At 39.3% G+C, this 25,615-nt stretch overlaps 1 protein-coding gene across 3 annotated transcripts; it reads right to left on the minus strand.

Annotated features, from left to right (window-relative positions):
- Positions 1–2,764: 2,764 nt before the first annotated feature.
- Positions 2,765–23,628, minus strand: N6AMT1 (N-6 adenine-specific DNA methyltransferase 1). 3 transcript variants are annotated; one of them, XM_070367370.1, is made up of 7 exons: positions 23,480–23,628; positions 20,235–20,321; positions 19,419–19,509; positions 15,704–15,787; positions 11,844–11,985; positions 11,311–11,391; positions 3,047–10,770 (listed from the first exon to the last, which is right to left on the minus strand). In XM_070367370.1, the coding sequence occupies exons 1-6, from the start codon at positions 23,611–23,613 to the stop codon at positions 11,339–11,341; spliced, it is 591 nt and encodes a 196-aa protein (XP_070223471.1). In that variant the 5' UTR covers positions 23,614–23,628; the 3' UTR covers positions 3,047–10,770; positions 11,311–11,338. The 3 variants fall into 3 exon arrangements, with proteins under 3 accessions (XP_070223480.1, XP_070223471.1, XP_005907880.1); XM_070367379.1 differs by lacking the exons at positions 3,047–10,770; positions 11,311–11,391 and adding an exon at positions 2,765–3,037; XM_005907818.2 differs by lacking the exon at positions 11,311–11,391.
- Positions 23,629–25,615: the final 1,987 nt, after the last annotated feature.

Consider the following 25,615-nt stretch of genomic DNA (forward strand, 5'->3'; position numbering starts at 1 on the left):
AAGCGTCTTTTAATTTCATGGCTGCAGTCACCATCTGCAGTGATTTTGGAGCCCAGAAAAATGAAGTCTGACACTGTTTCCACTGTTTCCCCATCTATTTCCCATGAAGTGATGGGACCGGATGCCATGATCTTTGTTTTCTGAATGTTGAGCTTTAAGCCAACTTTTTCACTCTCCTCTTTCACTTTCATCAAGAGGCTTTTGAGTTCCTCTTCACTTTCTGCCATAAGGGTGGTGTCATCTGCATATCTGAGGTTATTGATATTTCTCCCGGCAATCTTGATTCCAGCTTGTGTTTCTTCCAGTCCAGCATTTCTCATGATGTACTCTGCATATAAGTTAAATAATCAGGGTGACAATATACAGCCTTGACGTACTCCTTTTCCTATTTGGAACCAGTCTGTTGTTCCATGTCCAGTTCTAACTGTTGCTTCCTGACCTGCATAGATTTCTCAAGAGGCAGGTCAGGTGGTCTGGTATTCCCATCTCTTTCAGAATTTTCCACAGTTTATTGTGATCCACACAATCAAAGGCTTTGGCATAGTCAATAGAGCAGAAATAGGTGTTTTTCTGGAACTCTCTTGCTTTTTCCATGATCCAATACCCTTATTTTACCTAAATCAGAGTTTAGCAAATAGAACACAAGACTTTTCAAGCGATGCTTGTTGTGCATGGAGAATTTTAAGTGAATCTGTTATTTTCTCAACTCCCATGTACTCTCCAAAAATCAATCTTCCTGTTAATATACTCGCCTCAGATTGGTTCTCTTTCCTACCGTCTCTTGCACATTTGTCCCTTTGTGTACAGAATTAAGACACGATTCTGGCTCATGTAGCTCTAATTTTACAGTGGCCATGGTGAGGAAAACAAAAAAGAAACCCTGGGAATCTAGAGAGGTAATTTGAAATATATTGAGAAAGACGGTTGTAATGGCTAACAAATACTTGTTTGCAACTCAGTGGTTTTCAGTTGCTTAAAAGCTTAGCAGAGGGACTTCCCTGGCAGTCCAGTGGTTAAGACTCCACACTTCCACTGCAGGGGGCACGGGTTCAATCCCTGGCCAGGGAACTAAGATCTCACATGCCACATGGCCAAAAAAAGGAAAGTCCTAATAGAGCTCTCAGGCAATAAATCATTAGAAACTATTTTATGTTTAGCATATTACTCAGAAAAATTTAGTGAATGTAGTGACATCAAGTAATAAGATTGAGTTACTATAAAACTCCATTATCTACATATTTACATGAAAAGTTTTTTCAGTGATTTCATCTATAAACAGGAAAAGTAGTAGAATTTATGTCAACTGCTGTCTTATTTTAGTTATATATAAATATGTTATAGAAATAGTAATATATATATAGTTATAAGTAATATATATTTATGAAACTATGAACTAAAAAAAAACTACATACTACTCTCAACACTCTAACAGATGAATTTTCAGTATGATTTAAAATATTTTATTCTTAATTACCTATATTTTTAATGTTTCTATCTTTAACATTCTTGTTCTAATTTTTATTTAGTAACAATCTAGAAAAGTATTTTTAATACCTACAGCTTATTCACAGGAAATTAATTAAAAATTTTTAAAACTTATATTCATATTTTTATTACACAGCAGTATTATAGGGCTTCCCTGGTGGTTCAGTGGTAAAGAATCTGCCTGCAATGCAAGAGATGCAAGAGACACAGGTTTGATCATTGGTCAGGAAGATCCCCTGGATGAGGAAAATTCCGGAGACACAGGAGCCTGGTAGGCTGTAGTCCATGGGGTCACAAAGAGTTGGATACAACTGAGTGACTTGGTGTGTACACACACACACACACACACGCACACACATACATTGTAGGGGGAATAAAATAAGTTATTTTCAGCACCCCAAATATACTATAATTCTGTAAGGGAAATGGAGTAAAAATACAGATCCAGTGAATGATGTTAAGTGTCTGACTATTGAACTTTCTTGTATTTTATTGATAATGGTGGGAATCAAATTGCTATAGTATTTAGGTTCTATTAGATATGTTTAAAAGAATGATGTAGCAATTTCTGTTTATAAAAATGTATTCACAGTATGTCCCTGAAAATTATCTTATTTACACTTGTTTAAACTTGATTTTATTCAAATATGCGTGAAGCAGTACACACTTAGCTAAAATGTGGGAAATTGTTTTCTGACAAATGGTAAGTGAAAGGTTGGCAGCAAGTTACCATACAAGTTTGACAGAACCACACAAACAGCTTTTTGTTGAAAGTTTTAGAGAGTTAAAGGTGTTTCTTAACTTTAGATTTGGTGTTCGAGCATCTGTTACAAATAGCAGGTCACTTTATCTTCCAGGTGAGCCAGTCAAGTCATGGTGCTAGGAATGTTGAAGAAACTGCTGTATTGCTTGGGCCAGGTCTTCCAAAGGCCCTGTTGCTAGGATCCTAGTCATTGCCAGAAAAGAGAGAAGTTAAACAGAACTGTTTGTAGTCAAAGCCTGTGTGTGCTGGGCTAAGTCACTTCAGTTGTGTCTGAATCTTTGCGACCCCATGGACTGTAGCCCGCCAGGCTCCTCTGTCCATGGGATTCTCCAGGCAAGAATTACTGGAGTGGGTTGCCATGCCCTCCTCCAGGGAATCTTCCCAACCTAGGGATCGAATCCCATCTCCTGTGGTTCCTACATTTCAGGTGAATTCTTTAGTGCGGAGCCACCAAGGAAGCCCTAATTCTTCCCTATTAGAATTGACAGCTCTGACAAAGTGAAAAGATTGTATTTTCCTTAAAACATTAATTTATTTTAAATGACAGTAAGAAATCCATCACCTGTTCATACAGAACTGGCTTATTTTTTATGACAAACATTTATATTTTCCAAAATGTTTAGGGGGAAAGCAACATAGTTGATAATTTCGTAGATTTCTTTAATGTCTGACTTGATGGAAGACAGCTGGATTCTCACGTCTGCTTCTGCTTTCAGTTGCCTGCCATCTGTTGACTGAAGTATATTTTTTAAAAACTAGGCTCGCACAGGTATGTAGAGGTTACATTTTCTGTCAACAAAAGAATATACATTTTGACATGTGTTACTAGAAATGAGTTTTCAGTTGTCACAAGATTACAATTAAGTAGTTAGATTTTTTTTTTTTTTTGGATAGCATTTCTCTTAATTTAAAACCCTTACATGGCTACGTAACTCAAGTTTTATCATAATCTGCTTGACAGTAGTTCTGGGAAAAGTTCTATAGAATCTCACATCTTGTTTTCTTAAGGCCTGAATGGATGGTGAGTTTAAACAAATGCTTTTTCTACATCTAATTAAATGGCAAGGTTTTCTTTTTTCCTTCCCATTATCCTTGTGGTGATTTCCTAAATAGATTTTCTAATGTTGAACTATCCTGGCATGCTTGGTATTAATCCTACTTGGTCATGATCAATACTGTTATTAATAATAGATTTGTGGATTTTAAAGATATTTTTTCGAAGTTTGAATCTTTGTTCACAAACCACCCTATGATAATCTTTCTTGTACTGTATAGTCACAAGTGAGATTAACCTAAAATTTTCTTATATTGTTTCTGTTTGGTTTTGGTATCACTGATATACTAGCATATCAATGATATACTAATTCATATAAAAAATGTTAGTATTCTTGAATGTTTGGTAAAACTCATTTGTAGAATCACATGTGTATTTGTCAGTTCAGTCGTGTCCGACTCTTTGTGACCCTGTGGACTATATAGCCCACCAGGCTCCTCTGCCCGTGGGGATTCTCCAGGCAAGATTACTGGAGTGAGTAGCCATTCCCTTCTCCAGGGAATCTTCTCGACCCAGGGATCAAATGCAGGTATCCTGCATTTCGGGGAGCTTCCTTACCATCTGAGCCATCTGGGAAGCCTGCTTTTATTATGTAAAATAGAATGGACAGACTATACTAACTCACTTTCTTTAATGGTCATAGACTCTTTAAGATTTTTTTTTTCACAAGTTAGTTTTATTTTCTTAAGAAATTATTCATCGGTTTTCAAATGGCTTGGTGTAAAGTTGTGATATTTTCTTAAGAATTTTAGTATCTGTACACTATTTGTAAGTATGATCTTTTCATCCCTAATATTTATTTCTCCTTTTTCTCAATCAACCTAACTAAAGATTTGTCTAATTAATCTTTGCAGGTTTTATTTTGCTTAACCATTCAGATTTACTTTGTTTCATTACTTTTTTTCTATTATTTCTTTATACTTGTAATGGTTTATTTTTTTGTAATGTACATTTTTCATTGACTTCCTATATTTTTTTGTTTTCTAGTAGATGTATTTGAGAGGTGTAGTTCTATTAGTTGAACCATTTTCCACAAGTACTGATATGTGGTACTTTTTCATTTCATAGTTTTAAATATGACTGATAATTTGATTTTGTTTAAAAAATACAGGAAGCATTTTGGCCTTTTTATTTTATAGTGAAAATAAAATAAATTTCTTCATTGTGGTTATTATTTCTACTTTGTTGTGGTTACTGTTTTTCTCTTTGCATACTCTGATCCTCAGAAGTGAATCACTAAGTCCAAATTACACCCAAGAGGTTGAAAAGTAGGCTCCATGTTTTGAAGGGAGGAGTTTCAAAGAATTTGTGGACGTACTTTAAAATCTGCACAGTGGAGATTTGGGTGGAGTACAGTATTGTGTTAGAAAAAAGTGTTCTAATTTAAGAAAGCTCTGAAGCAGAAGTGAATTTGAATTTAATTATTTCATGGTGATTGCTCAAAAATAAAGGCTTTATTATAAGCTACTGCAAAAAGTGCATTTACGTATCACTCTGTGAAGCATGACTTCATTTTAAATCAAGTGATTTTTCTCAATTTCATTATTTTCTATTCCAATTTTAACTGCACACATGAAAAGCAAAACTATCATAATTGATGTGTTTCATTAGCAGAATATGTGTTAAGTTGCTTCAGTTGTGTCCAACTCTTTGTGACCCTATGGACTATAGCCCGCCAGGTTCCTCTGTCCATGGGATTTTCCAGACAAGAACACTGGAGTGGGTTGCCATTTCCTTCTCCAGGGGATCTTCCCAACCCAGGGATCGAAACTGCGTCTTTCATTTTGGCAGGCAGGTTCTTACCACTAGGGCCACGTGGGAAGCCCATTGGCAGAACTTTGTAGTTAAATGTCAGTTCTTATACCCGTGTCATTAGACACATCAAAACGAATCAGTTAAATCAGTGCCAAAATTGATTAAAAATCTTTAAAATTCAATTCATGACAGTGAATGAACCTCTTGAATATTCATTCCATTGAAGATACAACCAACATCTGACAACAAAGTGCATGTTACAAATTAAGAAGCTCTTGAGTAGAAAGCTATTTGATGGTTTTATTAATTATTACTATGTGGCAAATCATCCCAAGCCTTCCATTTTAAAAAACATTTATTTTCTGGTACATTTTCTTTATGGGTCAGGAATTTGAGGCTGGTCTAACTGGGTGGTTCTATTTTGGGTCTGTCATGAAGTTGAGGTTGAGATGTTGGTTGTGGCTGTTGTCATCATCTGACGACTTGATTGAAGTTGGAGAATATTCTTCCAAATGATTCACTCACATGGCTGTGGGCAGGAGACTGTGGCCCCTCACCACTTGGATGTCTTCAAGGGGTTGAGTTTTCCAGCAAACATAGCATCTGGATTCCCCCAGAGTGAGTGATCCAAGACAGTAAGATCCTCCAGAGGATCTTCCTGATCCAGGGATTGAACCCAGGTCTCCCACATTGCAGGTGGATTCCTTACCATCTGAGCCACCAGGGAAGCCCAAGGGCCAGGTAGTAAATATTTTATGTTTTATAGGCAGCTATTCAACTCTGCCGGTGTATCACAGAATCAAATGAATGAAGAGCTGTGGTCCAATAAAACTTTATTCACCAAAACATGTAGTGGGCCAGATGCGGCCTGTGGGCTATGCTTTGCCAGCCCTTGAACTAGATCAACACAACATGAATAGCACTCCAAAGCTGTAGCGGAAGCCTCTGGTGGTGCCACCAAACTTTGGGTATCTCACTCATGTATTCCGAATTCTGGCAATGATAAATGGTTACATTTCCCTAGTTGTCACCTATTTGAAATCAGTTGGTTAGCATAGCCCAAGTTGTGGCAACTTGAATAGGATTGGGCCTGGAGGACCAAACCTTTCACCAGAATCTCTACCATCACCCTACTGAGGCAGTCATGCAGGGAAACCACCTCTCAGATGACCCAGGCTCTGAGACTCTTATCACATGAGCTGTTACAGTCACTGCAGTGTCTCCAGAAGGCCCTGTGGACACGCAGTCACTGTTCCTAGTCCCTTGTCTCCCCTACTTGATTGAAGATTTGTGTTGGAAGATAATTCTTCAAGGGTCTCTTGGCTTTCTTCATGTCTTGAAATCAAGGCACTAACTTTCCTCTGCTCTGGATTACCTCTTCAAGAATACTTGTATAGTGACTGTCCTGTGGTCACTATACAAAGAGGGATAGTGTCTCTCAAAGCAGAGAGAAGACATTTTCCAACTAAAGAACAGGTACTCTTATCCTCCAGTCTGATAAACAGTGTGTCTCCACAGCAAAAGGAAGGCATGCTTGATGCCCGCAGAGAAGAATTGAGCTTTCCCAAGTCCAGGCTTTCTCTCCTATAATGCAACCCACTGTGTATGTAGGTACGCATCTGGGCCCCTCCATGGTGCTCCCATGGGGCTCAGGGGCACGAGGAAGCTGATGAAAATATGCTGACGTTCATATTAATTGCTGTGGTGAGTAATGAAGTTCGTTGTCTCTCATCCAGGAAGCCTGCCTTCATCTGCCAACAGTGAAACTGTGTCAGGTTAACCTGTTAGGTTTCAAGTAGGGTAAACGTTCCAATCCTTCTACACTTCTGGGCAGTGCTGAGTCCTGCAATATTCCCTGCAGAACCTCCATTAGTGCTGGCTTACTGGAGCCAATGGGTCTTCAGCGATAGTCCACACCCCAAACGCTGTAGGGCCCATGTGCAAAAGTGTTTCTGTAGGACCCACCGCCAGGGGCTACAGGATGAAGCAAGTCTCCCTGGTGACCCACACTTCACACTGCTTTCCCACTCTTCCCTTAAATCGTGAGGTCCTTCCTGCCAATTCTATTGCCTATGCCGATGAGTTAAGCCAATGTACTTGGAGTTTAAAGATCTGTGAGAATGACAGTGAGACTCAGCCTCAATTGTTTTCATTTTGCTGTCTTAAGCAAAAATCAAATTCAGGGCCTACAGATGAAGTTAAAAGTATTACTAAAGGTAAACCTTCACTAAGAGCTCAGAAAGACCAAAAGGTGATGTCTTAGAGCATTAATTGAGGCTTTTGCTTTATAATTTGCTGTTTTCCTCTCCTGTTTCTACTATTTGGGTAGTTACCCTTGAACTTTGCCCATAATGTTTTAGTCTCCCATGGCTGCTGGAACAAATTACCACAACCTTAGTGGCTTAGAACAGCAGGAATTTATTCTGTTGCAGCTGTGGTGGCCACAAGTCTGAAATGCAGTTTTCTGGACCAAAATCAAGCTGACAGCAGGGCTTCAAGCCCTTCAAAGGCTCTAGGAAAGAATCATTTGCTTTCCTTTTCTAGATTCCAGGGCTCGTCGCTTGCACTCCTTGGCTGACAGTCCCTTGTTCCATCTTCAAAGACAGCAGTGTCATCATAATACCATCTCTTTTGTAGTAAAATCTCCCTCTGCCTCTGTCTCATAATACACTTGTGATTACACTGAGAGGCAACCTGGAAAATCCAGGATCATCTTCCCATCTCAAAATTCTTAGTAGCTTCTGCCAAGTCCCTTTTGCCATATAAAGTAATATTTACAGAGTTCTAGGGATTAGACGGAGAAGGCAGCGGCACCCCACTCCAGTACTCTTGCCTGGAAAATCCCATGGGCGGAGGAGCCTGGTGGGCTGCAGTCCATGGGGTCGCTAAGAGTCGGACACAACTGAGCGACTTCACTTTCACTTTTCACTTTCATGCATTGGAGAAGGAAATGGCAACCCACTCCACTGTTCTTGCCTGGAGAACCCCAGGGACAGAGGAGCCTGGTGGGCTGCCGTCTCTGGGGTCACACAGAGTCGGACACGACTAAAGTGACGCAGCAGCAGCAGCAGGGATTAGAACATGGATATCTTTGGGGGCTATTATTCAGCTTACCACACAGACGTATTAAGTACTGTCTTTACCAATAACCTCAGATATGCAGATGACACCACCCTTATGGCAGAAAGTGAAGAAGAACTAAAGAGCCTCTTGTTGAAAGTGAAAAAGCTGGCTTAAAGCTCAACATTCAGAAAACTAAGATCATGGCATCCGGTCCCATCACTTCATGGCAAATAGATGGGGAAACAGTGGAAACAGTGGCTGACTTTATTTTTCTGGGCTAAAGATCACTGAAGATGGTGATCGCAGCCATGAAATTAAAAGACGCTTACTCTTTGGAAAGAAAGTTATGACCAACCTAGACAGCATATTAAAAAGCAGAGATGTTACTTTGCCAACAAAGGTCCATCTAGTCAAGGCTATGGTTTTTCCAGTAGCCATGTATGGATGTTGAGAGTCGGACTATAAAGAAAGCTGAGTGCCGAAGACTTGATGCTTTTGAACTGTGGTGTTAGAGAAGACTCTTGAGAGTCCCTTGGACTGCAAGGAGATCCAACCAGTCCATCCTAAAGCAGATCAGTCCTGGGTGCTCATTGGAAGGACTGATGTTGAAGCTGAAACTCCAGTACTTTGGCCACCTGATGCAAACAGCTGACTCATTTGAAAAGACCCTGATGCTGGCAAAGATTGAGGGCAGGAGGAGAAGAGGACGACAGGATGAGATAGTTGGATGGCATCACCAACTCAATGGACATGAGTTTGGGTAAACTCCGGGAGTTGGTGATGGACAGGGAAGCCTGGCGTGCTGCGGTTCATGGGGTTGCAAAGAGTTCGACACGACTGAGCAACTGAACTAAACTGAAACGTCCTCGGGTGATTCTGAACGTAACCAAACTAAAAATAAATTCTAGATTCCTCTCACTCTGGTCCTACAGTCCTTCTAATTGACTTTCATAAATACAGTTGACCCTTGAACAACACAGGGGTTAGGGCACTGATCCCTTCTGCACACCAATAATTCACATGTAACTTTATAGCCAGACCCTCCATGGCCTCCACGGATTCAACCAACCACAGATTGTGAAGTGCTGCAGTGTCTTTACTGAAACAAATCTGTGCACAAGCAAGTGGACCTGTACAGCTCAAACACATGTTGTTCAAGGGTCAACTGCATATTTTAAATGGGGGTTTGGGGGGCAACTACAGAAGAGGTTCCTAAACTTAGTTAAGGTAATTTGACATTTCTTGAAAGATACATGAGGACTCTTTAAAAGAAAAAAACCTTTTTATCTATTAATTATTTACATGTTGGCGGCACTGGGTCTCTGGCGCAGTTCGTGGGCTTCTCCTGCTGCGGCAGGCACACTGGCAGCTTCTAGCGGCGCACGGGCTTCTCGAGTTGTGGCCTGCAGGCTTCTTTTGCTGCAGTGCGCAGGCTTGGTTGCCCCATGACATGTGGGACCTCAACTCCCTGACCAGAGATCGAACCTGTGTCCCCTGCGCTGGAAGGCAGATTCTGAACCACTGGTCCACTAAGGAAGTCCCTAGGCTCTTAAATATGTGAATGATCTGAGTGTTGAGTTTATTTACATACAACTCTCCCTAATCTAAGAAAAAAATTAGATCAGTTTGCAATATATGAGAAGAAAATAGAAATATATGATAGAGGATAAAAAGTGGGAGAAATGTGACTAGAGAGAAGAATGGAAGCAGAAGCCACTCTAAATAATAGAAGAGAATGGAGACAATAAGCGTGTAAACTTGAAAATTTTTATATAAAAAACTTCCATTATAGAATAGATTATCACTGTACAAATGCCAACACAAAAGGATGAAGGTTCCTCTATTCCCACCTGTCACGCATTGGAGAAGGAAACGGCAACCCACTCCAGTGTTCTTGCCTGGAGAGTCCCAGGGATGGGGGAGCCTGGTGGGCTGCCGTCTATGAGGTCGCACAGAATCGGACATGACTGAAGCGACTTAGCAACAGCAGCAGCATGTACCTTTTGAGAATTTCTTATATACACATACACACAAACCTTCTTGGTTAGTTTTTAAAAAATATACATATAGGCTAACATTATTTTACAACTTGCTTTTTTTCACTGATCAGTAGTACATAACGAACCCCTTCTGGTTCAGTATATACAGACGTGACTCATGTTTAATGGCTGGAGATGTTTAGTAACATGAATATACTGTACTTTATCTTACCAATCCCTTTGCTGATGGACAGTTAACTTCATTGTTCTGCCGTTACAAGTAATGCTGAAATGAACATCCTCTTCATGTATAATTAAGTGTAACTTTTTCATTATATATTCTCCACATATAATACATATAAATATGTGAAATTCAATATATATATATTTACTTGCATTTGTGCAAATATTCCTGTAGGTGACTGCTGGGTAAAAGGAAATGCCCTACCTGCCTGCCTTTTTCTAGATAACAAATTTCAGACAATTTTACTTGTTAACAGAGAAAAAACTTTCAGTTTCAAAATATGCCAAAAGCATTCAGCTTTAAGTAGCACACACTGTGGATCAGGACTTGGTGAACTTGAGGACTGAAAGCATTTCTTGGCCTGCTTGCCTGGAAAGGACAGTTGTCCCTTGTAGACCTTTTGTCTTCATTATTTTCAAAATTTCTTCTAAAATGAAAATTAAAAGATAAAATCCAATTAAATCATTTGGTGAAGTGGGTACAATCACTACACAGTTTATTTAGTAACAGATTATTTACAAGCTCCACTCATCTGAGAGAACAGTGAACACCATGCAATTTCTATTAAAGTGAACTTGGACTTCAGATAGATGAGCGCACTCTGTATTTTCAGGGTGTTGCTGAGAACTTCTAGTCAAGACTGAATGACTACTGTGCGGTGGTAGCCTGCTCTGGACTCAACAGAAACAGGAGTTATACTTGCTATTACAATAAATGATTCATTTTTGAGTTGCCTGGCTCTAATCTCTGCCCTACGTTCCTCCTTCTGGATGAAAAACGCCAACAAGGGTATGGGCAAATCATACGGTGAAGTCGAAAAGTGGCAGTAAACGAAGTAGCTTATTTTTTTCAGGAGTACTGAAAAAGTAAAACCTTCCCTTTGTTAATATTTAACACTACAAAGACAAAACCGGGAAACTGGAGTTACCAAAAACAAAAAAAAAAAAAACACACACACACAACTCACCTCCCCCTCAAACCTACAACACTAGTAATTATGATGTGATCTGAGGGACTGAGAATATAACATACCACATAAAAACCAAACCTGAGATGTACAGAAAAGAGAAGAAAGATTACAGTCAATTTAGTTACCAACTAATCTGAAAGCCAGGATATAAAAATCAGTATCAGGAGATAGCTTTCATGATAAAACTTCAGATGAACTAAAGAATATACAGCAGAACTGCCAATGACATAAAGACTAGAAAATTCACAGTATTGAAGGTCAGGTGTTAGAAGAAGAAATTACAGACTCTGTATTTGGGTACTGGTTTATAAATTAGGGGAAAACCCCTCAAAAACACAATACTCTTTAAAATCAGAAAAATCTACCTCTTAAAAATCTCTCTCCTCTTTCAACATGAATGCTATGTCTGTATTAGCAGTTGTCAGCAACTACATTCATTAACATTCTGGGTTACTTAATTACAGTCTTTGACACAATTAACCTTGATTTCAGCTAAGGAAATGGTTAAAAGATAAAATGGTCTGTATTACCTGGATTGTTTTCTTTAATGGTGACTAAATAGAACAATCCTCTTGGTGAAAGAAGATCTGGAGCCAGTGGTAAGAATCTGTCTATGACTTCACGACCGTTTCTGCCACCAGCCCAAGCTGCCTGTATCCCGCGACTCCCGACCTGTTAGAAAGACTGTTCTAAGTTACACACACAAAAACACAATCTTTTTGACAAGCTACGATGACCAAACAGGTATGTATTTTGTATTTTACGGCTGATGAGGAGGTGGCGGTAAAGTTGAATCTGTGACCCACTATTTCCTAGCATGTGTAACCTTATATATAAGTCTCTAATCTTGATGAACTAGTTTCCTTTCTCATCTGTAACATTAGGAAAGTAACACTTTTATCTGTACAGTTAGGAAAATGATCAAAAAACAATCTTTTTATCTATTAGGAACAAATGAGGAAGTATATTTAAAGTTTGAGAACAATGCCCTGCACTTAATAATGTGGCTTAGTAATAGCTGTTACCATCAACATGTTTAAATTCCTCTATTTAAAACAGAACAATCAGAAAGAAACTAGACGGGAGAACTGGTATTATGAGAGATCTACTTCACGGCAACAAAGCTTGACAACATCCCACAGCAGCCGGCTCTCTTAGATACTCAGAGTATCACAGCCCTTTCTTAGGAACCCATTTATTACATAAAGGTACAAGGAAGCACTTTTTCCTATAACAATCTTATTATAGAAACAAAACCTTGAGAGTTTATATAGCATTAAAAATCTTTAGAGCCTTACCACTGTATATTGTTTCTAAAACTAAGGAATATATTGAAGAAATCACTCAAAAACTACTTAAACTCTAATATAATTATTTTCTTTCTAATCCCTTTAATGGTTTTTGTTCATATTTCAGTTTAAATTATCTATGTACAGCTGTACACTCTACTTTTATTCATTTGTCAAGGCATAAAAGTAGTTTCTTTATACTTATAACCATGTTCATGTATAATTAAAAGAAGTATGTTCATAAACCTTAAAAAAAAAAAAAAAAACTGTACTTTTCCCCTTTTACTCTTTTGTTCATCTGCTCCCCTCCCATCTTCTATACACACACACACACACACACACACACACGTTTTTCTTTTGTCCATGTTCTACAAAGATAAGATTGTATCTACATTCTTACTTGTATCTTACTTTTCTCACTCAACAATACCTTATAGAAATCTCTTTGTGTGATCAGGTATAGTTCAATTTCCTTTTTAATGGCTACATAATATTTTATGGTATAAAAGTATCATCTCTTATTTAGCTGTTGCTGGACATTCAGCATGTCCATTTGCTTAATTTTTTTGTATTTAAATTATTCTCATATGTGTCATAAGCTTCTCCATATACTTTCCCACAAAGTTAATCACAGAAGGGCCTTTATCAGTTCCTCTGTTTTAATCAAGACTTTCCTCCTGGAGACTTCCTTTCCTAGCATTCCCAGCACTCCCTTTTTCTGGGGCTCATGTCTTCCTCCTCCTTGGCTTCCTCCCTTGTTTCGGAGGAGCCCACTCTCTGAATGTTTCACAGGGTACAGTGCTCTGTGGAAAGCGTGCATGGTGATGGCCCTGTTTAGCATGGACTAGGAGCCCTCGGTGCTGAACCCTCTCTACTTGCCTTCTGGGGATGCTCGGCCAGCTCTGTCTGCTTGCACTGGAGACGGCCCTTCAGGAGGATGGCCTGGCACCAACCACAATCTCACAGGCCACAGAGGGGTCATCTTCGGAAGGAGGGTCACCTTTGGTGGCCTGCTGACTGCCTGCTCCTAATCCTTGACAGGTCACAGGTTCAAACCACAATATCTAACCTCACGTTTTTAGATGGAATAGTAAGTATAGACACAACTTTTTATATGCGCAAACTCCTGGTATTTGTATGTTACATCTCCTGGATCTAACCTCTAAGTTTCCTTACTTTTACCTTCATGATTTCATTCTTTTTATCTTCATAAGCCAAAATATTTTATTTGGTTTCCAGACCACTGATTCAGGTCATGACAGAGACTACAGTCTTTCAATTTGTTTCCTAATGTTTTACATTGTAAAACATGTTTTTAAGCTCCAGGAAATCTTTGTTATGCTGCCTTTTAACCCTGCTAACTGCTCTGCTAACGGAAGACACTAGCTTTCTCTGTTGGAACAGTGACAAAGCCCAAGACATTGCCCACACTCAATTATCTGTACAATTACACGCATAGCTTAGCAGTAGGAATGTGGCAGAAAGGAAGCCCAATTGTATTAGCATGTTCCCAGAATCTCCTCTTCATTCACTAGGCTTGCCAGTAGTTTGTGGGCCTGATAAACCATGATTTACTTGTTTCTTTCTGTTACATACTTAGGTTCATATTATTTGCCATCATATATAAAGCTGCAATAAACATATTTTTGTAAATTACAACTTTTATTCTGTTGTTAATGATTTTCCTAAATTACATCCAAAAGACTGAGATTACTGGACTAAACCATTTTTGTTACTCTTGATATTTATTTCCATAGTGCTTTCCTGAGCTGCATGTATTTTATTTAGCTGCATTTCCCTCAACTGCTGCTCACCTTATAACAATGACTTTCCTTCTCAAATGATTTCATATGTCAGGGGAGCAACAACTTCTCAGCAGGAGCGGCAGCAGCAATGCAGACCTCTCCCTTCTTGGTGGAGATGAATGCAATATTTATCAGCCTTGCTGATAATCAAAGACTAAAATAGGTATAATAATTCAAAGGAAAGCAAGCCTTAGTCCACTATTACACTTCTGTCTGCTTTGTCCATTACTTCTTTAAATTGGGAAGTGGTTAACATGGTTGGTTTCCTTGGTGGCACAGAGGGTAAAGAATCCAGGAAGCACAGGAGACGGGGGTTTGATCCCTGGATCAGGAAGATCCCCTGGAGAAGAAAATGGCAACCCACTCCAGTATTCTTGCCTGGGAAATTCCATGGACAGAGGAGCCTGGCAGGCTACAGTCCGTGGGGTCACAAAGAGTCAGACATGACTGAGTGCCTAACACTTCTTTTTTTTTTTCTTTTTCTTTCTAACACTTCTAATATGGTTTACCTCTTCATGACTGAAAACTTTATAATTATGTATTTCAAGGTTATACCTTTTCCTATCTGAAGTGAGAATTGGTTCTCCTCCTCCCCCACTTCCAAATACTTGTGAAAGGAGGAAACCTGAGCCTTTCAGAGATAATTCCTATGTGAATTTAAGGCTGATTAAAATATTTTGTTTTGCAGATTTGTTATTCATGACAAAGGTACACACACACATACGATTTAAATACCATGGCCTGATATGGATGGGATTTTAAAGACTAGATATGGATCACAGTTTGAATTTCCATTAATTTCAGGCTCCTTTCCTATGTCTACCAATAGTATTCAATAATTGACAATTATGAGTAAAATCAGGCTTCCCTGATAGCTCAGTTGGTAAAGAATCTGCATGCAATGCAGGAGATCCTGGTTCAGTTCCTGGGTTGGGAAGATCTGCTGGAGAAGGGACAGGCTACCCACTCCAGTATTCTTAGGCTTCCCTTGTGGCTCAGCTGGTAAAGAATCTGCCTGCAGTGTGGGAGACCTGGGTTTGATCCCTGGGTTGGGAAGATCCCCTGGAGAAGGGAAAGGCTACCCACTCCAGTATTCTGGCCTAGAGAATTCCACAGACTGTATAGTCTATGTAGTCACAAAGAGTCAGACACAACTGAGCGACTTTCACTTCCACACGAGTAAAATCATAGCAGTCTGTTATTAGCAGCTGACTGATGTCATATGATGAAGTACATTTGATCTGAGACAGAAAACAGCTGAAAATATTAGTAATTAAATTTTGCTGTACGTCTTACCTCTTCAGGTGGAGTCACAACATAAGGAGGATTAAACACAAGAAGATCAACACTTTCCTTCAATCTTGGTAGCAAGCCTTTGACCTAAAAAATGTTCAAGAGAGTCAGAATTTTAAGCTGGACCCAGAAATAAATAAATAAGTAGATGGTTGAATAGATGGATCAATCAATCAATTTTTAAATATATTCTCCCACGTTTTTAGACAAAAGTGTGTTAGAGGCCATATTTAAGACAGAAATGGAGATAAATATTTTTGTATTTTGATTCAGATTAAAAAAAAACATGTTTCCACCTATAAACAAGGAAAATAAGCTATTTATCAGAATGAACACTCCGCTCTTCAATAGCTTCAACAGCTACACTCTGGGCTCACTTTTAGAAGATAAAATAAGAAGAAGGCAAGCTCTCATATATTCTACATAGATTTATACACAACTTTAAATTTATAGCTGCTAACTTAAATACTTATTTTCTACAACTAAGGGAAATGTTTTATAAGATGACAGAAAACATATATTAATGACAAAAATACCAGATGATAGGGCTGTACTTTTCTTTGTACTTCTTTAGTAACTTGTAAATGGACTGGCTGAAACAATTATATATCAAAGAAAAAAAGAACTAAGAATAGTGGGAAGAGACACTAAAAACATAAGTTGTTTGGCATCTTATAAATCTTTGAACTGATATAACTTTCTATAGAATTATTCAGAACTGTTAAACTCTTAGTTTAAATACAATTTGAACTAAATTAATTGCTTGATATTCTAGCACAAGGGCTTCCCTGGTGGCTCAGCAGTAAAAGAATCCACCTGCAACGTAGGAGACATGGGTTCAAGCCTTGGGTCAGGAAGATCCCCTGGAGGAGGGCATGGCAACCCAATCCAGTATTCTTGTCTGGAGAATCCCATGGAGAGCAGAGCCTGGCAGGCTACAGTCCACAGGGTCGCAGGGTTGGACATGACTGAACTGACTTAGCACACATCCATGCATTTCTAGCACAAAGCATATGAAAAGAGAGAGGAAGTGCTATCTATGGGGAGCAGTAAAATATAACAACATAAAGCAAGTGAAAGACAAAGAGGAGAGAAAATAAAACGTCAGAATCACTGCAGAAAATAAAAACTTAGACTCTAATAAGCCTTGTCATCATCACATACAGTACAGAATGATGACTGATATTCATATTAATGACCTTGAATCACTAAAAGGTAAAATTATGTTCAGTTTAAGAATGTAAGGAAGTACACAAGACACATTTGAAGAAGACTTCCTTCTAAAACTAAAAACGAAATACAAACTTTGTAAACAAACTCAATTATCCAAAACAATAGTTTTTGATAGTTCTGATAATCTATGTCTAGTGTTCTGAATACAAGCAAACGTAAAGTTTTGCAAAGTGGGCTTCCCTTGTGACTCAGCTGGTAAAGAATCCGCCTACAAAGCGGGAGACCTGGGTTCGATCCCTGGGTTGGGAAGATCCCCTGGAGAAGAGAATGGCTACCCACTCCAGTATTCTGGCCCACTCCAGTATTCTGGCCTAGAGAATTCCATGGACTGTATAGTCCATGGGGTCACAAAGAGTCGGACATGACAGCAACTTTCACTTCACTTCATACCTACATCTTTCTATTTTCTTTGCCACAAGTCAGCACTGAGTATCATGGTCAACTTTCACTATTGACAAAATGGATTCTGACAGCTTTAGAACTGACTTCCACCTTTAAAAAGCTGTGAGACCTCTAGATTCTGATTCAGAAAATCTGGGCATAAACTCTGGATTTATCACTGTATTAATTTAATGACTTTCAAAAATATCCCTTACCTGTTAACAAAAATAGATATTCCAAATTTCTTCTATCTCTAAAGTTTTATTATTATACCAAGAAAACATATATTTAATACTAATTATGGACATATTAAAAAATTTCAAGAGCAAAATCACCATACTGATTTCATGTAGATCAACTGAGTACCTTTCTTGATAGTCTAATTTTTAATAATAGCACTAACAACTTCTAGTGATACAAAATTTCTTAGATCTTTGGCTTGATTCCTTAAATCATTTGTGAGTTTAAAAAAGAAGAAAAACCTCAAAACCTTATCAGTATAAGAGTAATATAGGCCAAACAGCATGAAAGCATATTATATGTCTTAGGCCCACCTTGTACATACTATCATGATTTTTGCTTATAAAAAGTCATTAACATTTATAAGTAAAAAAAGGTTCAAAATTATCCAAATCTTACTCGTATAATCGAAAATATTCTGAAAACTGGAATTGAGAAATGTATGATTGTAACTTAAAATAATGGTTCTAGAGTTGTCATCTGTTCTTTTTACCTGCCTTGGACCCGTTCTGCCTTTCTTCTGATGATGTGTCCTTGACTTTCATTGAAGAAACTCTACCTCCGCTCCTTCTCAATAGGAGTGGTATGGGTAGGGTTTATTTCAACCCAGCTGCGGGAGTGGGACTACCACTCAGGCTCAAGTCAATCCTGTGCATATCCAATTCCCCTGGATCACAGTAACAGACTGAGAGATGGGCATATGACCAAAGTTGATACAAATGGTACTCAGTCTGGGGTTTCTGCTAGAGTAACTGAAAATAGAAAGTGTTTCTTTCCCTGTGGGGTTGCTGAGAAATAAGATATGGACATGCAAGCATCTTGCTACCACGCAGCCAAAGACTGCAGAGGAACAGAGCTACTAGAAAGAAGTTTAGAGCTAAGAAAAAGATGCCTGTAACATCATTTGAGTTCCTGAAGCCAGCCGTGCCTGAAGCCATCCACTCTTTTTATTTAAGCCGGTTTGATGGATTCTCTTCACTTCTGACCAAAAGATACCTGATCTGTACAAGCCAACAGAAGTTTCCTTTGGATTGTGGGAAAGGTGGATTGTATTAGCTTAAGAGCCCAAAATCACTGCAGATGGTGACTGCAGCCATAAAATAAAAAGACGCTTACTCCTTGGAAGAAAAGTTATGACCAGTCTGTCTAGTTAAGGCTATGGTTTTTCCAGTAGTCACGTATGGATGTGAGAGTTGGACTATAAAGAAAGCTGAGTGCCGAAGAATTGATGCTTTTGAACTGTGTTGTTGGAGAAGATGCTTGAGAGTCCCTTGGACTGCAAGGAGATCCAACCAGTCCATCCTAAGGGGAATCAGTCCTGAATATTCATTGGAAGGACTGATGTTGAAGCTGAAACTCCAATACTTTGGCCACCTGATGCGAAGAGCTGACTCACTGGAAAAGACACTGATGCTGGGAAAGATTGAAGGCAGGAGGAGAAGGGGACAACAGAGAATGAGATGGTTGGATGGCATCACCGACTCAATGGACATGAGTTTGAGTAAACTCCGGGAGTTGGTGACGGACAGGGAAGCCCGCTGTGCTGCAGTTCATGATCGCAGAGTCAAACATGACTGAGCAACAGAACTGAACTGAACTGATCAGTTAAGAAGAATGGCAAAACCAATACAATATTGTAAAGTAATTAGACTCTAATTAAAATAAATAAATTAAAAAAAAAAGAATTTACTTTGTCTAGTGGGTTAAAAGAGTCGGACACGACTGAATGAACTGCACTGTACTGTACTGGGTTAAAAGTTACTTAATTAATCACTCAAGTTTCTTTGATGTAAATCATCTTGACCTTAACTTAACTGAAAAGAAAATTAATTATTACACTACTGAGCAGAGAGTAACAGCTTACCAAATCTGTAATTATTGGTTGAATGTGGACTTTGTTACAGCGTGCAGTCTCCAGGGTACACGCTGCTGCCTCAGGGTTGACATCGGTGCACCTATAAACAGAAAAGAAAAAACTATATCCTATGTCTATGGATAAAAATGCAAAGAATGTTCCACTCCTTTTATATAAAGTAGATTTAGAAAAAAATTGAAATACTTTAATAATGGTGAATAAAAAAGCAATTCAGATTTGTCATACTGATGAAAAAAATTGTTATATTGATGTAAAGACCAAGAGTAGAATATAGCTACATGCAAACATATCTGAAGGAATTTATTAAATTATGAATCCAATGGAGAAATACTATGCAGCTACCAAAAATGAAATATAAAAGGAAAATGCTCATGATACAGTATTAAATGAAAAACACAGGAAGTGAAAAAAGAAATAGAGGAAAACAATTGGGCCACGTGTGGTAAAATTTATGGGTGATATTATTTTCTTGTTTATATTTTATATATTCTCAAATCTTCTATAAAGAAATTTTATTATGTTCCAATTTTTTCTGATAAATTATTTATCTAAAAATGATTCAAATTTAGAGATGACTTAAAATTATTATGTGGCTTCTATAATTACGTAGTATAATGGGACAATTTTGAACACGCATTTGTCACTTTTAAGGAGGCATAATTTGTAATCAGAGTCCTAAGCACACTTAAAATAGACACTATCAGATACATATTATCCACTAACAAAAATGTTTCATTCAAGCAGTCATAGTCACCATGAATCTCTTAGACCAAGGTGTGGATGAATGTGTACACTTATACTTACATATACAAAGCCTGAGGACCAATCACAGAGGCTAGGAATGCAGATACCACTCCAGACCCTGAGCCAACCTCGAGGCATATTTCCACTCTAAAAAAACAAAATAAAATAAATATTAGCATAGTGGTATTAAAGTACACATCATTGAATATAACTCATGCTACTCTAATGTCTATTTCCCAGAATCATCCCTCACCTGAAAATACATGGAAATATAAAAGAAATTTATAAATAAGCTGCTGTTGCTGCTGCTGCTAAGCTGCTTCAGTCGTGTCCGACTCTGTGCGACCCCATAGACGGCAGCCCACCAGGCTCCCCCGTCCCTGGGATTCTCCAGGAAAGAACACTGGAGTGGGTTGCCATTTCCTTCTCCAATGCATGAAAGTGAAAAGTGAAAGTGAAGTTGCTCAGTCCTGACAAGACTCTTTGAGACCCCATGGAGTGCAGCCTACCAAGCTCCTCCATCCATGGGATTTTCCAGGCAAGAGTACTGGAGTGGGGTGCCATTGCCTTCTCCGATAAATAAGCTAATTCCCAACAATCACTTAGTGCTCATTTACTGTTCAAAACTGTTGAAATTTTGGGTGTGTGATTGAAGTCTGCAAAATAATAGTTTTTGATTTTCACAGAACATTACATAAACAATGGAATGTTAATTTAGAGTTAGAAATATTAATATGGAAGACATCAGCTTTTCCCAGAAGGAGCTCCTAGTTTGGTGTTTCCTAAAAATGAAAAGGTATTATTACAACATTTATTTATAAAAGATGTTTTTTGTATAATATCATATATGAAACAAATTGCCAGCTCAGGTTTGATGCATGATACAGGATGCTTGGGGCTGGTGCACTGGGATGACGTAGAGGGATGGTATGGGGAGAGAGGTGGGAGGGGGGTTCAGGATGGGGAACACGTGTACAACCGTGACAGATTCATGTTGATGTATGGCAAAACCAATACAATATTGTAAAGCAATTAGCCTCCAATTAAAATAGATAAATTTATATTAAAAAATAAAAAATAAAAGATGTTTTCTCTCATTTTGAAGTAACTCATGAATTCATCAGCATATCCCAGGGGAAGACAAGAACCAACCCCCACTTCTACTAATAATAGATTTAGAGCAGCAGAGAAATCCTGTATTTATACATCTCTACACTGAATTGGGAAAACAGCCAAGTAATCTGACCTTAGAATATTAATAATACTCTTAAGAATGCAATTAAATACACAAATTCTTGATTCTACCATACTTATCCTTCCCTATAATCTGGTATATGGGCGTCCCTGGTGACCCAGTGGTAAAGAATCCACCTGCCAATGCAGGAGATAAGGGTTTGATCCCTGGGTTGGGAAGATCCCCTAGAGAAGAAAATGGCAATCCACGCCAGTATTCTTGCCTGGGAAATCCCATGGACAGAGGAGTCTGGCGGGCTACAGTTCAGGGGGATTGCAAAGAGTTGGACATGACTTGGTGACTAAACAACAACAACATAATCTTGTATATACGGTAAAAGTGCAAATCATCCCCATTCCAGAAACAGGTTTGATGGTATTTAAGGGGCACTCTAGCACCTAAGGAGATGAGGGTTTGATCCCTGGGTTGGGAAGATCCCCTAGAGAAGAAAATGGCAATCCACTCCAGTATTCTTGCCTGGAAAATCCCACAGATAGAGGAGCCTGGTGGGCTATACTCCACGGGGTAGCAAAAAGTTGGACACAACTGAGCAACTTCACTAGCACCTAACTTCCCAAATGAACTATTCAAAAACAACAGACTCTAGGGGTTTCTAACTTCTGGAACCACTCTGTACATCTGACAAGCTTTTACTGTGCTGTAGGAAGGTCTGTTGAATCTTAACAGGAGGCTTCTATTTGAAAATAACTATCGTGGCCTCATAAATAATTAGAATTCCATGACCAGAAATACCCAAGACTTTAAAATAAAAACAGTTCCTTTTACAGCAAGGCAATTTGTGCTTTAAAATCTTTCTGGGATATCTTGATAATAAAAGATATGTTATAAAACAGTACCGTTGTATTCTGTATTCCAGTAGATCCAAAAGTTTCAATACTTACAATGAAAAATTGGTTTATTAAGAGTTGGAGCAATTTATACACAGAAAAATCTGACCAAGAGAGAGAAACAAATACAATTTGGACCTTCTAAGCCTGACAGCTGTTTGTTTCACCCTGAAAAACCCCATTTCAACTTTTGATCTTTAACTAAATCTGTGTGTGTTGTGTGCTTAGTCGCGTGGACTTTTTGGGACCCCATGGACTGTAGCCCCATGGCAATCCTCCAGGCAAGCTTTGCAGGGGGATTCTTTACCATCTGAACCACCAGGGAAGCCCAAGAATACTGCAGTGGGTAACCAATCCCTTCTCCAGGGGAACTTCCCAACCCAGGAATTGAGGCAGGGGGTATCTTGCACTGCAGGCGGATTCTTTACCAGCTGAGCTACCCGGGAAGCCCAAATTAATTAAATCTAACTACCCAAATTGCTTTCATCTAAAAAATGACACTGTAAGTATTCGCTTTTTATAATATTGAATTAAAATCTATACAAGCGCTTCAACAGATCAATTTTAAAACTTATTATAAGCTAGGGTATATTCTGTAGGCAGCTAGCTGCATGTAACTTTAAATTTTTTACAATAAATTAAAAATTCAGTGCTAGTCACATTTCAAGTGCTCAGTAACCACACGTGGTCAGGTTTTTGCTGGGTAGCTGAGTATGCTATCCAGTGGGTTTAAACACACTGCCCTACTCCAATATTTTACAACCTCATTTCTTTTTGGTGCCCTTCCATTGCTGGAGGATGCTTTTATGTACTGCGTAGATTCAATAATGCTATGGGGCACTGATATTTACTAAAAACGGTAATATTGAGAGGCAGCGTTCTCAGGACGTTTTGTTTTTTGAACGTGTTATAATATCGCTACTCTTTAGGCTCTTCAGATTAACAGCTGATAGGAAACGATACATCCTGAAGTGGTGAGGAAGCACGGAGCCCCTGAAACCAAAACACCACCTTGGGAAGAAAGCGGACAGCTCCCTGCCGCAAGGATTGTGTGCATCCACGGGAAAACCTTCAGTTACAGTGTTCTGGTGTCAGCTGTTCCCAAGCGGGCCGACACTGCCTCCTCGCGGGGAGGGCGGCGACAGTCCTTGCCTTGGTCCTGCGCCGCCGCCTCTCCAGGACTCCCGAACCCTCTCCCGCGGGAACCCTCGCCCTCCTCGCACCCCGTGAGTTCGGCCGCCGCCGCTTCGAGTGCGTCCAGCAGCAGAAAAGTGTCCTCTGCGGGCTCGTACACATCGCTGAAGTCGCCGCGGCCCACATGCCCATGCAGCGGCGTTGGGAAGCTGGGCGCCGCCATCTTTTCCCTCCTCGGGCTGGCGCGCGTGCGCCAAAGTTGCGCATGCGTACGTGCAAGGGCGCGGGCTTGGCCGTCGGGGTGGGGCCTAGGGCTGGTCTGCGGGTGTCTTTCCATTGCTAATTGGACAGCTGTATAATCTGCAACTACTCACGTTTGTTTCCTTCTTTCGAATATTAAATTTTATTTTAGTTTATGGACTAGCGCTGGGTAGAGGCAGCCTTTGTTGTTTTTGACTAAGGAGAATGTTTTCTCTTTTTATATTTAGAAGTTTTCTTCTATTTCTAGTTTGCAAGGATTCGAAAAAATCCATAATAGAATGGTTACCAAATTTAATGATTTTTTTTTCTTTCCATCAGTTGAACGTTCAGGCTTGAGGCTTTAGATTAAGATTTTTTCCCCTTATTTAGTTTTTTAGTAATATTACAAAAATTGCCTTCTTGATGCTATATCATGAATGCTCTCTTTTTATAAACCTCATGCAAGAGGATGCATATTTTTCTTTTTTTTTGCTATTATTATTTTTTTAATCTAAATTTATTTATTTTAATTGGAGGCTAATTACTTTACAATATTGTATTGGTTTCGGAGAAGGCAATGGCAACCCACTCCAGTACTCATGCCTGGAAAATCCCATGACGGAGGAGCGTGGTAGGCTGTAGTCCATGGGATTGCTAAGAGTCAGACATGATTGAGCGACTTCACTTTCACTTTTCACTTTCATGCATTGGAGGAGGAAATGGCAACCCACTCCAGTGTTCTTGCCTGGAGAATCCCAGGGACGGTGGGGCCTGGTGGGCTGCTGTCTATGGGGTCGCGCAGAGTCAGACACGACAAGCGACTTAGCAGCAGCAGCATTGTATTGGTTTTGCCATACATCAACATGAATCTGGCCCCGGTGTACACGTGTTCCCCATCCTGAACCCCCCTTCCCACCTCCCTCCCCATACCATCCCTCTGGGTCATCCCAGTGCACCAGCCCCAAGCATCCTGTATCACGCATCGAACCTGGGCTGGTGATTACTTTCTTATATGATATTATACATGTTTCAATGCCATTCTCCCAAATCATCCCACCCTCTCCCTCTCCCACAGAGTCCAAAAGACTGTCCTATGCATCTGTGTCTCTTTTGCTCTCTCGCATACAGGGTTATTGTTACCGTCTTTCTAAATTCCATATATATGCGTTAGTATACTGTATTGGTGTTTTTCCTTCTGGCTTACTTCACTCTGTATAATAGGCTCCAGTTTCATCCACTTCATTAGAACTGATTCAAATGTATTCTTTTTAATGACTGAGTAATACTCCATTGTGTATATGTATCACAGCTTTCTTATCCATTCATCTGCTGATGGACATCTAGGTTGCTTCCATGTCCTGGCTATTATAATAAACAGTGCTGCGATGAACATTGGGGTACACATGTCTCTTTCAATTCTGGTTTCCTCGGTGTGTATGCCCAGCAGTGGGATTGCTGGATCATAAGGCAGTTCTGTTTCCAGTTTTTAAAGGAATCTCCACACTGTTCTCCATAGTGGCTGTACTAGTTTGCATTCCTACCAACAGTGTAAGAGGGTTCCCTTTTCTCCAAACCCTCTCCAGCATTTATTGATTGTAGACTTTTGGATCGCAGCCATTCTGACTGGCGTGAAATGGTACCTTGTTGTTTTGATTTGCATTTCTCTGATAATAACTCCAGAAAGAATGAAGGGATGGAGCCAAAGCAAAAACAATACCCAGCTGTGGATGTGACTGGTGATAGAAGCAAGGTCCGATGCTGTAAAGAGCAATATTGCATAGGAACCTAGAATGTCAGGTCCATGAATCAAGGCAAATTGGAAGTGATCAAACAAGAGATGGCAAGAGTGAATGTCAACATTCTAGGAATCAGCGAACTAAAATGGACTGGAATGGGTGAATTTAACTCAGATGACCATTATATCTACTACTGTGGGCAGGAATCCCTCAGAAGAAATGGAGTGGCCATCATGGTCAACAAAAGAG

The sequence above is a fragment of the Bos mutus genome, chromosome 1, assembly GCF_027580195.1.
Source record: "Bos mutus isolate GX-2022 chromosome 1, NWIPB_WYAK_1.1, whole genome shotgun sequence".
NCBI classification, from domain to species: Eukaryota; Metazoa; Chordata; class Mammalia; order Artiodactyla; family Bovidae; genus Bos; species Bos mutus.

What these genes read in the sequence shown, in the direction of transcription:
- N6AMT1 (XM_005907818.2), bottom strand. Translation starts at nt 23,613, where the DNA reads ATGGCGGCGCCCAGCTTCCCAACGCCGCTGCATGGGCATGTGGGCCGC. An exon ending in GGTCCTCAGGCTTTGTATAT is followed by an intron (nt 19,510 to 20,234) that starts GTAAGTATAAGT and finishes TTCTGTTTATAG; the next exon opens with GTGCACCGATGTCAACCCTG. An exon ending in AACCAATAATTACAGATTTG is followed by an intron (nt 15,788 to 19,418) that starts GTAAGCTGTTAC and finishes AACATTTTTTAG; the next exon opens with GTCAAAGGCTTGCTACCAAG.